At 39.7% G+C, this 16,022-nt stretch overlaps 1 protein-coding gene across 2 annotated transcripts; it reads left to right on the forward strand.

Moving 5' to 3' along the window:
* The first annotated feature begins 1,051 nt into the window (after positions 1-1,051).
* Positions 1,052-3,970, forward strand: LOC143527432 (uncharacterized). Of its 2 annotated transcripts, XR_013134119.1 has the most exons (4): positions 1,056-2,390; positions 2,477-2,638; positions 2,712-2,807; positions 2,962-3,970. XR_013134119.1 is itself a non-coding variant. In XM_077022639.1 (2 exons), exons 1-2 carry the CDS (start codon positions 1,392-1,394, stop codon positions 2,576-2,578), a joined length of 1,101 nt encoding a protein of 366 aa, XP_076878754.1. In that variant the 5' UTR covers positions 1,052-1,391; the 3' UTR covers positions 2,579-2,639. The 2 variants fall into 2 exon arrangements, 1 of the variants encoding a protein (XP_076878754.1); XM_077022639.1 differs by lacking the exons at positions 2,712-2,807; positions 2,962-3,970 and having other exon boundaries at positions 1,052-2,390; positions 2,477-2,639.
* The last annotated feature ends 12,052 nt before the right edge of the window (positions 3,971-16,022 follow it).

Consider the following 16,022-nt stretch of genomic DNA (forward strand, 5'->3'; position numbering starts at 1 on the left):
GCAATAGTGCTAAATGAAGCTTCGCCTCCCGACTTTAACTATTTTAATGTCTCCATAGTAAATAAGAGAGGTAGTGGTGTTGCATGTTTTTACCATAAAGCATTCCGCTGTAAGCAGATTTCATTAGGGGAACATCCTGTTTGAATATCTGGCAGTACAACTCAACAGTACTTATTCAGTTCTTTTGATTATCTATCATCCTCCCAGACTACATGCAGATTTTCTTGAAGATTTTGAAGAAATGCTTTTAAGGATTTTAATTTATTTTGATTATGTTTTAATTGCTGGGGATTTTAATATTCACATGGATATATCCACAAATCCAATCACTTCAGAATTCATGAGGATGCTTAACTCTTTCGATCTCATACAGCATGTATCAGGCCCAACTCATAAGCATGGCCACATTTTAGATTTGATCATTTCTAAACGTATAGAGGTTAATAATACTGAAATTACTGATGTTGCAATCTCTGATCATTTTGGTGTATTTTTCAATATGTCATTATCTACTAGAACACTCAGTGAAAAGCACACAATAACCAATCGTTATCTCTGTGCTGGCAGTGCCGTGGCCTTCACAGACATGATACAGTCCCTCCCTCCTCTCTCAGAAAATGGGAATAAGCTAGTTGAAGTATTCACACACAGAGTTAGGAACTGTATTGATGCTGTGGCACCAAAGGTAACTAAAATAATCTCTGGTAAAACTAAGAAGCCCTGGAGAAACACTCCATCTATTGTAAAATTTAGGCAAGATTGTAGGCAGGCTGAGAGATGTTGGCGAAAGTCAAAATTGCAAGTACATTTTGATATTTATAAAACAACATTGCAGAATTACAACAGTGAAGTGAAATCAGCAAGGAAAAACTATTTCTCTACCTTAATCAATTCATCCAATAATAACTCAGCTGTCTTGTTCAAAAGCATAGATCAGCTAGTAAACCCCACCTCCTGTGGCTTCCCTGAGACTGTTTCAGTTGAAAAATGTGAGGAGTTTGCTATATTTTTTAGGGACAAGATTACTAGTAGGCAGAACATAGCAACAAGCACTAATAGACCATCAACCCTTACATCAGTTACTCAGCCTAACTTTAATATGTCTTATTTCCAAGAAGTTGACATGGTAACACTACTTGATGTGATCTCATCACTAAAATTCTCTACTTGTGAACTGGACCCTTTACCAACATGCTTTTTCAAGCAGGTTCTGAGCTCATTAGCAAATGAAGCAAATAACGATTGTTAATCAGTCTCTGCAATTGGGTGAATTCTAGGGGTATATTCAACTAAGGATTTTCATAGTCGAATCAGATTCGTCAGCTTTTCCCTTTAGTCGACTAATAGTCGAATCTGGTTTATTTTTATATTATTAATATTTGATACCCTGTATGTTACAGAAACTGCAACCTTGGATGGAGGCAATAGAGAGATTGAAGCTGAGGGTCATCCTCGATACAGATGATGCTGAAAGACTTATTTTGTCATCTCGCCTAAGCAGTGTACAAGCACTCATAGATGAGATCAAAACTAGGCTAAAATTGACTTTTGACTTTCGGCTCCAGTTTCATGACCCAGATTTTGATCATGCATTGTGTAATTTGGTTGAAATAGAACACCTGCCAAGCACAGCATCAGTCAAAGTGGTCAGATTAGTTGAGCTGGAATGGATTTCAACTAGCACCAATGACACAATCATTCTGACTGATAGCACTGAGAGCACAGACACACCTGAGCATAGTAGTCAGTGGCCAGAGGTTTTTATTGTTCCAACATTTTCTTATGAGGTGGAACATGTGCTAAGGGAAGGTAATGCAGCATATGAAAAAGATGGGAAAGTAATTAGACTCCCTAGAGATCAAAAACACAACATACTTGAGACAATGGGGGACGAAATCTATAAACTAAAAGCATATCCTAGCAGCACACAAATTGGCAAGGCTGCAGAAGCTTTAGTTCGAAAACATCCCTGCCTGAAGGAGAACTCTGACACTGGGTGGGAAGGGTGGAAGAATAGTCTGAGACATAAATTAGGAAACCAACGAAAGAAGCTGGCTAAAGCTGGCATCAAAGATGTAGCTGTAAATTCTGGGAAATGCAGCAGAACAAACCCAAAAGTTGCTGCACCAAGGGCTAATATTAAAAGACCTAGGAGAGGTGAGGTCAACTTCCTTCCCAGTTATCCTTCTGGAGAAACAAAAGAGTATCTGGAGACCAGGAGGATTGAGATGGTAGAAGAGTTCCAGAAGACCTCTGCTGAAAGAGACATCCCTCTTATTTATCAGCACATGATGCGCACCTTTGCCCTCAGGAGAGAAGAGATAATCACAACTTCTCCTCCTGTGTCAGAACTTAAAGAAAGATGGCCAGCACTCTTTAATGAGACACAGGTAAGTACAGATTAAAATGTAGTGCTCATCAAGTATGCAATGTTTTTGTTTGTTTTTAATCTCAAGGTTTTTTTGCTAATTCTCAGCTCTACTGTGAATTTCACCGGATTACCAATCAGCACCTGCCACATGTGTTTTATGCTGCATTGGATGAATATGCTGGTCAGCTGATTGGACTTTACAAATAGAATGAAACTGGACGGGTTGGTGAAAAGATGAACCAGCTTTTGTTGGCATATGAGAAACAGGTACTTCAAATTACATTCACACTATCAGTAGCATGATAGTTCCCATTGTCATGATTTATTTTTATCCTTTAAGGACAAAAATGACATTCATGCAAGAAGAACAGCAGCCCTGGCCGGCCTACCCATTTACCTCAAAGAGGATTCTTCAGGTATCTTCAAAACATGCAAGGTATGGTATAATTGGGCAATAAACCTCAATAATCCATTGCAATAAAAAAATGTCAGAATTAATTAAAAAAACATAGCTGATTGTGTTTTATTCACTCTTTTTTGTCTTTGACGGATATTTTTGTTTGATAATATTGCACACTGTTATATTTCAGAATGAAATGGAGTTTTATGAAGGTGCAGTTGCTCTGGTTGCTGATGTGGATGAAGAAGAGGTGCCTGCTGGAGTTCCTTTCTCACCACACCAAGTGTTCATTGTGCTTGAGGATCAGGTTGTAATGACTCATCATTCATGGACTGATGCACTAGTGTGTTTGTTTGTGCTAATCTATGCCCTACATCTGAGCTATCCTGTGAAATGTAGTAGCTTTTTTGAGTTCATTCAAATAGTTTTGCTCAAGCTAGACGATGAGAGAAAGCAAGGCCAGATATAACCTTCAGAGGACCATCAGGCTAGCAAAACGGAACTATAGGGACAGAGTTGAATCCAACTTCCTCTGCTCTGATCTCAGACGTATGTGGAGCGGACTGCGCACCATCTCTGATTATAAAGGAGGTATGAGCCGGGACAGGGGGTCACCCTCCTCACTTGCAGACGAGCTTAACGCACATTATGCTCGTTTTGAGGAAAATAACACCTCCCCTGTTGAAAATCTCCCAAAAGATCAGGAGAGCTTCACTCTGACCATTTCTCTGTCTGAGGTGGTGAAATCTTTCAGGGCAGTTAACCCACGCAAGGCACCAGGTCCTGATGGTCTACACAATCGTGTACTTAGAGCATGTGCCAACCAGCTGGCTGAGGTTTTCACAGACATCTTTAACCTCTCCCTAAGACTGTCAGTGATTCCAACATGCTTTAAGAAAACCATAATTGTTCCAGTTCCCAGTGCTTTGAGCGGCTGGTCAAAACTCACATCTGTTCTACGCTTCCAGCCAATACAGACCCTCACCAGTTCGCATACCGTTCCAATAGATCCACAGATGACGCCATTGCATTAACAGTACACACTGCTCTCACACACTTGGACAGTAAGAACACATATGTGAGAATGCTGTTCATAGATTACAGCTCGGCATTCAACACAATCATACCAGCCAAACTCATCCTGAAGCTCAAAGATTTGGGTTTGAACTCTCATCTCTGCAAGTGGATAATGGGCTTCCTGACGAGCAGACCGCAGGTGGTGAGAGTGGGTAATAGTATTTCGGCCACGCTGACCCTGAGCACGGGGGCCCCCCAGGGATGCGTTCTCAGCCCCCTCCTGTACTCCCTGTACACGCATGACAAACCTCATCCTCAAATTTGCTGATGACACTACCATCCTAGGCCTCATCACAGATGGAGATGAAACTGCCTATAGAGACGAGGTAAGCGCTCTGTCACAGTGGTGCCACAACAATAATCTCTGTGTAAACACCAGCAAAACGAAGGAGATGATTGTGGACTACAGGAAGCAGCAGAAGGGCGGTCACTCTCCCCTTAGTATCAACGGGGATGAAGTGGAGAATGTCAGCAGCTTTAAGTTCCTCGGCGTACACCTCTCTGATGACCTCACCTGGTCCCTTCACACCAACATGATTGTGAGATCTGCCCGTCAGCGTCTCTTCTTCCTGCGCAGGCTCAAGAAGTTTGGAATACCTCCTGTTATCCTCACCAGCTTCTATAGATGCACTATAGAGAGCATCCTAACAGGCTGCATCACTGCCTGGTATGGCAGCTGCACTGCTTGTGACCGCAAGGCCCTTAAAGGAGTGGTGAGGACAGCAGAACACATCATAGGGAACAAACTACCAGCCTTACACGACATTTACCAGTCTCGCTGCCGCAGAAAAATCCAGAAGATCAGGCTAGACAGTGGTCACCCAGCACACGGCCTGTTCACCATTATGCCTTCTGGCAGAAGATTTCGCAGCATCCAGGCTAGAACAACCCGGCTACTGAACAGCTTCTATCCACATGCTGTCAGACTTCTGAACGAACTGTGAGGCTAGTAAACCCCCAACTTACATCTAAATTTTTAATTTTAATTTTAATTTAATCTTAAATACTTTATTTATTCTGGTATATCGCTGCTATACATTGTGTGTATGTTGTGAGTATATTCTCTTGTGTTTTTCGTTGCTGCTAAATGCAATTTGCACCGTTTTTGTACTGTTTTGTACTGTCTTGCCACTATATGTGATACTGCCCGGCTGTAGAACTATTACTATCTGAGCCTCACCCCAAGCATTTCAATGTATGTTATGTCCCAACATGATGTGCAAATGACAAATAAACTTGAAACTTGAACTTGAACCAAAATTGCTATCACTGAAAAATGAGCTGGTGTAGAGGGTTTTGTTCTTCACAGGTCACTATATTCATGATTGTCCAGGAATCAGTGGTCAATGACCAAGTTAATTTTCTATTTGTTCTGGTTATCAGCCAAAAAAGAAATAGTTCAAATGAGTACTTGGCAGTTTTCTTGTGATTTTGATTTTAAGGCAAATAACTCAGAAGCCACAAGTACTATTGAAGATTTTTTTTACATAGTGTATATTCTTGAGTTCATTTTTTGCATTCTTACAGTACTCCAGACTGTAGGTTATTGAAATCCTTGTAAATCTTTATTATATTTGAATTGCCTATAAATTAAGGTAGGTACATTTACAAATAATTCAATACTTGATAATTAGTCAAAACTTATATTTTGAATCCTATTTTTGAGAGTACTTGCCATTTTGAGGTTTGGACAAAGTAGTTGAGAAGCCACATGTCTTTATGCTTACAGTTTCACATTTACATTGTCGAATATAAATGTTGCATTATGCATGGGAATTGTTACAGATGTCCTTGTTGTTCAGTTACATTTGCATTTGTGTATCTCAATATCGTGCACAAGTAAATTGTAATTGTTAGTCAATTTTTTTCTTAAAATTCTGATAATTATTGCTGATGGTTAACAACTAAAATAATTTCTTCTAAAAGATTGAAATTCTTCTCAATTTGTACAGTATTCTAATTTATCGATGTACACCTAAAATATTCTATAAGCATTTTGAGCAAATTGAGTAATAAATATGCATCTTGTAAGTGTTGGGTTTAAAATACTTTTTTAAAAAATTGTAAATTACTTTTTGTTGCCTTATGTTTGAAGCTGCAGTTTCAGTTATTAAAAACTGAATGGAAAAAGTCAAAGGTTTGTTGTTGTGTTAATACTACTCATACTGGTAGGTGGTCACAGTGTCTCCTTCTTCATGAGAAACATTGGCAAATTGCCTGCAAAATACTGTACTTCAAATGTGATCTGGCCAATATAGAATATATAGACATATATTCTAGTCTAATCATGGCAGGGAACAATATCACTAATTTGAACTGACAACACAACCGGTTATGATAGACATTAAATACAGCAAACATAATGTGAATGGGGAACAGACGAACCAACTAAATGTATAAACTAGGGCATTAAACATAACAAGAAATGGCCAGAGAACATAGGTGAATAAACGCAAAGAAACTAAACACAATAACCAGAGAACCAAGGCCAACTGAAAACATGCTAAACTAACACAGAGAAACAGGGAGCAAAAGCGCAGACAACGGGAAACAATGGAAACGAAAATGATGCAGGAAAAGAGCAGACAACACGAGAAAGGTGAGGGGGCGGTGTTACGTGTGACAACAAGGTTCTAATTTGTCAATGTCACCCAGCAGTGATAATATACTTAGCAATGGAGAGATGTTGATGTCTCTTTAGAGTATCACAGACATGAATTGCAGTCTAACTTCCATATACAAAGCAGATCTTTTCTACCAAGGCAAGAGTCATGGAAATACTCTGATAATGATCCCAGGTGTTTGGATAGGCAGAGAGGTGAACCTTGTGACTTTTTGATTCTGATAAGGTTTGTTTCTTGGCTGCAGGTCAGAGAGGCTGAGCATGAGGCTGAGCAGCAAAAAGAGAGAGAAGGAGAAGGATGTGGCCAGACTCAGAGCTCTCCAGAAACGAGACAGAGACCACAGAGCTGAACAGGTGGAAGCAACCTCACTGATTAAACATTTAACAACAGACTCCTTTCAGTTAGATGCTTGTGTTAAAGACTTGGTGGATCATATTTCCAAGTAAATATTGAACAATCTTTTGCCAGTGTTTTATATTTATCATACGTTTCATGGTACATTTAAAACAGAGGAGGATCATATCTATAGCCATATTTATTTATGCATCATGACTGTGATAAATCACAGTCCACAGAGAAAAACAAATTTTTGTTAACTTTGTGATGTCATTTCCTCCCAGGATGAGCTCAGGGCTCCCAGGAACCAGTCGAGAGAGAATGGAGAAGAAAGGAGAAAAAGCAGGCCAAGAAGGCAGTGCAAAGGAACAGCTGAAGGTCTCCCGCCTACATCAGATGTCCCACAAAGAGCACATGCTGTCAGTCGAGGTTGGCAGACAGAGGGCGGAGTTCAACAGGGTCCTCAGGTGAACTGGCACCACACAGCTAACCAACGCCAGTCTTAGGCTTAGAAACTCATTCTCATTACTAACATGATCTTGATTAAGTAAGGAATTTGGAGAATGTGAAATAATACCATCATTTCACAGCTGTGGAATGTATACGTGTGCCATAAACACCCATGGAAGCCATCTCAGACAAGCTGTGGCATTTCTCAGGATTCAGCACATGGGTGTGGTACAGATGTAAAGGTCAAAACAAGGGACCTTATTTTTGAGACCTTATTTTCCTCTATAAAACTTTCACTTAAATACTATATATATCATAGATGTTTATTTTTTACCTGGAAGAACTCCTGATTATAAAACTGATAACGTTACAGCTCTTTGTTTCAGTGGCAGTCTGGAACTTGTTAGACAGAAGACTATTGTTGTGATTTTGGGTTTTTTGCTTAGCAATTAACACGCTTTGTTTATTCTTTTAACATAATACAGTATTCTTATAACATAATACAGTATTCTTTTAACATAATACAGAAGTAAAATGTAACCACTGTTTAATATAGAAGTGAAATGTAACCACTGTCTAAGATGTGTCCGAGCTGTGAACCCTAGGGAGAGGATGTTGAGCAAACCACACTGTAGAGTGAGACCTAAAAAGCAGAAGGCGTAGGCCTGATTGTGACGACGTTGAGGAAATATGAATTTACAGCATCTTCATGGATGGTGGCCTCTTTCCGGCCTATCAGTCCATCGGCAGGGACCATAAGTCTATTAGGGAAAAGTGTTGGGGGTGCAGAAAGAAGAAGTGTGGTACGTGTGGATGACATTACCATGTAAGGTATAGAAGAGTGAACGGAGGGGTGGAGAAAACAGTATATAACGACTGCGTCTAATCATACTCTTTGAGAATTCTCTGATGCACAGGTAGTGTTGGTGTCTCTGAGATTCTCCTGAGATATATCTCTGTTTTAATAAAGGCCTTTTTGTTATTGCTATAATTTTGGTATGGTGGTTCCTGCTATCTCCTTCCCATCAAACGAACACGCTGGGCTAAGGTGGTAGGTAGAAGTTTAAAGCCCTCAACAATTGGTGACCCCGACGTGATGGGAAGAGAGATTTTTGGAACACGTCTTCTAAAATACCGTTAGTTCGTCCGAGCCGGCTCAACTAAAGGTAAAGCAGAATACCTGTTACAACAAAATTTCTGCACATTTGTATAATACCAAATTGTGATGAACTAATGGTGTTTGGTCGATGCTAAATTAAATAGCAATTAAAAAAAAATTTTATTATCTTTTTTGGTTTGGTTTAAAAGGTAAAATATATGGTTTAAAAGGAAAAATGGTTTCAGTCCCTAAAAGGAAAATATAGGGTTGGAGTCCCTATGAAAACAGGGTTGGAGTCCCTAATGGCCTAATAAGTGTTTCTTTGTTTCCTGGGGTGTGGCAAACCCTCCCGTTTGCCTGACGAGGCGACGGTAAGACCGAGCGGCGTTCTCGAGTCAGCTGGGTCACAGGCGTCCCGGGGACTTTAGGTACCCCCAAAATCGCCTGATTTCGGACCAAGAACCTGAATTGATTGAGGGTGGTAAACCTTACGGTGTCAACAGAGCCCTCAATCTATTAAAGTAAGGTTGAAGATGACTGCAGGCGAGTATCAGTTTTTTATCAACAACAATGGCTGGTGAGGAAATGCGAAACGTATGTAAAAGTTTGATGTAAAATGGTTGGTTTATGGTGTTGGTTTATGTGAGTGGAAAACTTGTCCACATATAGGAACAAATGACTGTGACTTGTAAAGTAATTCATACAACTAATGTTATGAGACATTAAAAGTATGAGGTGACCAAGACAGGCAGGCGACGACCGTGTGGCTTTAGATGACATCATTGACCATAAATCATCACAGTCTCTCTGCAAATTAGAATAACTGAAAGAGCAACATGAGAATGTAGAAAGACTGAAGCGAGCGCAGTTAAACCGTAAAATAATCAATTGTGAAAGAGAACTAGCATTGCGATGCAAAATATAAGTTTGTTGGCTTGGGCTATCGGGGAACAGGCCAGGAAGATAGCAGACAGTCAGAAAAATGTACTACCTCATGATCAAGGCCCGGTAATGCCCACAGCTTCCTCACAGGAGAATGCCACCAGAACTCGGGGAGAAGTAAAGGAATCTATTCAGTGGTTAATGTAGAAACAAGAACAGTCCAAATAGTTAAAATCCCCAATAAAGAGTGTAAAAAACCCTGTGCAAATTCAGTCATTCGACAAGATGAGAGCAAGCAGGGGGGGGGGGGGGGGGGGAGAACTGTGACCAATGAGGAAGTGAGTCTGAGCACTCTGGAGAGACTGACAGAGAGGAAGTGGTGAACAACATTAGAACACGCTGCACACAGAAGACAGGCAGGCGAGCAGAGGCAATAAATAAATAAATAAAAATAAAATAAAATAAAAAACGTGCTAATCCTGCTAAAGGAATTAAACTAGGAAAGACCAAGAAGGGAGCTAAGGGACCAAGTAAAAGGGAAATAGACAATAAAAGTAAGTCAGGTCGTGCGGTAAGGGTTAACTGCAAATTAATAGGGACTGAGTGGAGATAGTTGGGTCATTCTACAAAAATGTCCACTTTTGACATATGGAAAAACTTGAAAATAAATGTATTTTTCTAGGCTTTAAAATTATACTACATTATTACTGTACTAATTGGCTATAAGAACATACATAATGTAACGTATTGAACAGGCAGAGAGGGATCCAAATGCGGAAGAACACCGCTTTTATTGAAATGAAACGCTGGTACAAACACAGGCAGGTGTATCACGAGCACTATGACTAGTAACAACTGCGTTGTCTTGGCGTGGTCAGGACGGTCCAGGGTCATACCGGGGGAGCCGAAGTCAGGAGGTACAGAGGGACTAGGCAGGAGACAAGGTCGGGGACGTAAGCGAGGGTCGGAACACAGGAAAGCAGACAGGTAATAGAAAGGCTTGGTACGCGGCATGAGTCGGCAATACTTCGCGACTAGGAAGTGGAATGTGGGCGTTTAAGTAGAGATACAGGGGGGTGTGGTGATGAGCGTCAGGTGAGGCTGGTTAGGTGGAGATCAGGTGGCATTCCTTACACATAAGGTACACCTAAACAGCTTTTTGCCTTTTTTGTACATTTATTTGAAGATTTCATGTACCATGTATTTGTCACTGGTGTTACCTGAACTTATTTTGAATAAAAGCAACTTTTATTAAATAATATTTCTCAACTTCTGTTGCACATGCAATCACAGTAACTGTACAATAATGATGAGGCTAATTATTAAGAGATAATTATTAATATTATTATTTTATGTTTGTTACAACTGTGTTTGAACAATATTTCTTCAGTTTTGTAACCATGTATTTACTTTAAAAAGGAAAATGTTATTGAAAACAGTTAAGATGAAGTAAAAATTAAATGTTGTAAATGTGAACTCTTGAGTAGAGGAAATATGAACTAATTCAAAATCCCTACCATGACAAATTTGACATGTTTTTATGTGATGTTCCCGAAAGTGCACACGGTGACACAAGTGACATAATGAGACACCAGTGACATCCATAAGACTTCCATGGAGTCCTTAACACTAATGAGGCATTTTCTTTGATAATTTACTTGCAAAATGTGCTATTTATGTTGTTCTATGGAACTGGTGCTTTAATTTCAATCTGTAAACATATGTAAATACAATGTAAATACTCTGGGTCACCCCTAGTGAGGACTAATTTGCTTGTGCTCAGAGCCATTAAGGGTGATCAGCCAATGAATGCTCCAAGTGACCAGGTGTTCATTAATGAGGGGAACATAAAGAGACATTAGATATTGGTGTTTTGTAAGTTTGAAGAAAGCTAGACAGCCAGAACATCACTTTAAATAAAACATGGAGCGGAGTGCGCGGCATCTGCGGGACAGTCATGGCCTGGTGGTAGGGAACTGGTCTTGTGAGCGGAGGGTCGTGGGTTCAATTCAATTCTTGGCATGCATGCATTTTACTTGCACACTTCCTTCCTCCACCTGAAGAGTGATGCCAGGGTAAGGGGTGTTATCGTACTGGACAACACACCACTGACCACAGTTATGAGGTCCAATGACAGTGGGCCTGAACTTATTGCTGGGATGACTGATTGATTCCGGTACAAGGACAACTTCCTGTAATGAGTAGCATGGACAATCAATTCCATCTGTTCCGGTCCTAGATCTCGCCCTGCACCTTTACTGGTGACCCCTCCATTCTTTACACTGCACTCTCTTACTTCTTTCAGTAAGCTCACTTATTCTCTTCTTCTTTCCTGTTTCGATGTCTCTGACATAACTCTCTTTCCTTTTTTGGAGGTATTCCTGCCTGCGTTGAGGGTCAGCATCCCTACACTCTCTGTACCTCCTCTGCTTCTCAGCTGCACTCAGCTTAGCCATAGCTGTCCAAAGCAGGATTATCAGTAACACAAAATGTTATTAACTTAAAATCTAAATATAATATAATATGCAAATCAACTTTAAAAAAGCTTTGAATAAAGACTATTTACACATGGGCATCATAGTCACTGGAGTTACCTATCAGGATTGTAACACCAGTGACAGTAACACCAGTGACAAATGTTATAAAAAACCAATTTTACAAAATGCCTGCCACAGGGAATCAAACCACATGTTGACAGTCATGAACTAATCACTGAATTATGTATAAATTAATCAATTTTTATTATTCTATGTTAATTTTCCAAAGATTAAAGTAGGGCATACCAGTGACACTGCACTGAAGCTTCAAAGGAAATCTGAGGATAGATGATAAAATTAATAAAAAATGAAATATGACATTGAACTTACAATGTGTCTGTCTTCATTGATCTTCAGAGAGGAAGCAAAATGACTTCCTGTGATGTCATCAGCATGGCTTTGTATATTAAAATAATAGTATTTTGTCATACGGTAACACCAGTGACATGAATATAGGGGACGTACACATTTATTATGTATTTTATTATATTTATTTGCAATATTGTATTTTTGTCACGGAACAGCTCCGGACCCCTCCCTGTGGGCGTGTGTCTACGTCGTCTGCGTCTTGCCGTCTGCGTCTCTGGCTCCTCGTGGGTGTGGTTGTGTCTGCGTGTGTTCATTCGTCCCACCTGTGGCCCGTCTCGTAATCACTCGGGGCTCATGTAGTTTGTCTATTTAATGTGCGTTCGCGCAGTGTCGTGTGCTTGTCGTTGTCTTTAGTGTGCACGTCGTGTGAGTGTTTACTGTCGTCGTATGTTGAATAAAGCAGTGACGTTGGCTGCAAAGCAGGATTCGTGTCTCGTCCTTGCTCCTACCCGCCACCGTTACAATTTTTAAATATTTTGTGTGATATATTGGACCTTTATGGACACATAACTGCAGTTGAGTTAATAAAGTATATGTTTTCCATTAAGAAATAAAGCCCTTAGTTTCCCAGCATGACAGTGAGGACAGGCATTTTTGGGCATACTTGGAAAAACACTAAAGTGGTTGAAAAGAAAAGCTGGTTCAAAAGTGGTTCAAAAAGGTATAATTGTTCAAATATCATGTTGTTTTGTCTTAAAATGTAAAAAAAATCCCTAAATTTGAGGTGTTTTAAAATGCAACTGCCCTGTGAAGTCTAGGGACAGAAAAGTGGACATTTCTGTAGAATGACCCAGTTATAGATGGCGCACACACCGGGATAAGCGAAGTGAGTAAGTGACGTAGACATGCCAGAGTGAAACGGTGATGTATTTGGCAAGTTAAACTAGATAAGTTTTGATAAGATATTGGCTTTGGGAGACGTTAGAGGTGTGGTAGCACGTTGATGCACTGTCATACATTCATTGTATAGTTCTGCCTTCATTTGCCATCTCAGCTGTTTCTAGTTTATATCTCATTATTGTCTGGGATTTAGTTCCTGGTTTTATATGTTCTGATCATGGGTTATTGTGTTTGTGATCTTGTGTTTTTTCCCTCTGTTACTCTGGTCAGTCAGGTCATAAGTTTGTTTAGGTAAATGTTTAAAAGCTTTGCTGGTATTGGATTTTTACTGGTTCATCTAGCCTCCTTGTCCTTAGTTTGTTTTGGTGTCTGGTTATTAATGAAAGTATGATAGATGTTCATGCATTATTAGTGTTTGAATCTGCCTGTCTAGCAGTTTTGTCTTCGGTTTAGGTTACTGACATGCTCCCTTGCTACACATGTTTTTAGCAGTCTGGTTTAGTTAATAAGGTTTTGTTTTGTTTCTGTATCGGTAGTTGCTTTAGTTCCTATGGTGTTTTCCCTGTGCCCTGTGGTATGTTAACATTCCCTTACATATAAATTTATCTTCCTTGCATAGTCACGGTGGACCTTCATATTCTTAGTGTTAAAGTGCACTGTAAAACCCAACAAGTTCACTAAACTCAAAAGTTTTGCTGTAACCGATTACCTAAGAAATGTTAAGTTCATGTAATATAATTTTTAAGTACAGTTAACTTAAAAAAATAAAACTTTAAATAAAATATATAAGTTTAGGAAAATATTAATTTTAAAGATATATATACAGTATATATTTAAGTACTGCATACTACAATACTTTTAGTAATAATTATATAATTAATAGAATTTCCTCCAACTTAACTTTTTTCATTTTTGTGGCATTTGGCAGACGCTCTTGTCCAGAGCGACTTGCATTTTATCTCAGGTGAGCAATTGAGGGTTGGGGGTCTTGCTCAGGGACACCTCAGTCATGGCTTCAGGTCTGGGAATCGAAACTTAAAACATAACAAAAAGTTAAAACAGCGCAAAACCTTAATGCTGGGTTTACAATGTAGTTTTCCCGCACCAGCCGCACTGTCCACCATGTTTGTTCAAAAATCACAGTATGCTAATTAGATGGTTTTAACCAATAGTCAGACGCTCGGCAAATATTAAATGAAAACAATGAGTTTAGTGATCACTTGAAAATGTTGAGCTTATTGAGATTAAAACTTGAATATCATTGTATGAACTTTAATGTTTTAAGCTGTTTGAACTGTTTTGCTTACAAATAGAATAATTTTAATGAGTTCACCACACTGTCACGGGAATACAGTGTGAAGTTACTGTTTAAGTTAAATGCCTTTCAGTATGCAGAAAGCACAACTAACCTGCTACATGAAGTACCCCTCACTAGACATAATGGAGCATTAGGTGAGGCCCTCTGTTAAATGGCCAGTACATGCAGCATCCGCCATTTCTAAAGTCACATGGTTGGATAAGTCAACTCCCACAAGTTATCAGAGCCAAGCAGCATACATCCGGGTGTCCCAATGCTCACACCTTAACACTAGAAGCGCCAAAGCTCCGGTCATTTGACCGCTGTGACGTCTACTAGAAGCGCCGCCTCTGGTCGACCTAATTATACCTAGAAGCGCCGAGCACCGGTCACTTGACCGCAGCAGCACAAAAAAAATAATATCTTTGCACTGGATCCAATTTCAGAACCCTCCTTTCATGACTTTTCCCAGAATTGTCCTTTTAATAAACTAGTATTTTTACATTGTTAAAAGAAACCCTGCACATGCTAGTTTCTATCGATTTCGCTCGTATCTCTGTAATATTGTCGTCGTCGCCTACACTTCAAGACTGTGATTCTCTTTTCTGCCAGCGGGTGTCGCAAAGATTCGTATGTCATTTAATATTTAGTATAACTAAATAAAGATCAATAGTTTTCAAAACTAAATTATTCAAAGTTCAAACTGATTATTGTGTAAAGACAAAAAGGAATTCGTCCGTTGAACGAAAGTGAAAGTGTTTCACTTTCCAAAGTCTTAAAATATATACTTTATTTATTAATATTATTTAATATATACTATATATAAGTTTGCTTCAAGGGTTTTCAAACCGTGAGAGCGTCTTGCTTTGCCTAATAAATGCTTTAGTAGTTTGCAGGAATTCTGCGAATGGTAATTAGCCTACTTATCAAGTCAATATCTCAAAGAAATGATCTCTCGGGTATAATCCCTCTTCGCCAGGGCTAGCTGTTAGATACATACATTATGTATGGCTGCTTTTGACACACTGGCATTACAAAAGAATTAAGCAGAATGCAAGTTACGTATGTAAATGCATACCTTTGCGAGCGAAACTGAGATGATGGCATGGGCGGTGCTGTTATGAACACTTTATTCACAATAGCATTCATGAGGCAACGTGAGCTATAAATTCGTCGGGACGCGGCTACACAGTTTGAGTGAAAACTCTGCTTGGGCGATCGAACAGCAACACAGTTTGCTTGAAAGCTCGGTTTTGGCGTTTGAACAGCAACATAGTTTGCGTGACTCCTCGGTTTGGGCGTTTGAACAGCAACACAGTTTGCTTGAAAGCTCGGTTTTGGCGATCGAACAGCAACACGCCATTCCCTATCTAGGGAAAGATGAAAGCAGGCCGGCTGGTCAACGGTTGTCTGAAAATATTGTGTTGCGTTTGATGGAGCCTTTCACGGGTAAAGGAAGAAATGTAACGACTGACAATTTCTTCACTTCATTGGCACTTGCAAACACCCTTTTGGCGAACAAAACCACTATTGTTGGTACGATGAATAAAATGAGACGTGAGATGCCCCCATGTACACAGGCACAGTCTGAAAGATTTTCCACCAAGGTGTTGCGGGCTGGAAAAATAACTCTAACGATTTACCAGGCAAAACCTAAAAAAAATGTATGCATCCTGAGCTCAATGCATCAGACAGTTTCAATTGATAATGGCGCAAAGAAACTGCCTGAAACTGTTTCAT

This window comes from Brachyhypopomus gauderio, chromosome 11, assembly GCF_052324685.1.
Source record: "Brachyhypopomus gauderio isolate BG-103 chromosome 11, BGAUD_0.2, whole genome shotgun sequence".
NCBI lineage: Eukaryota > Metazoa > Chordata > Actinopteri > Gymnotiformes > Hypopomidae > Brachyhypopomus > Brachyhypopomus gauderio.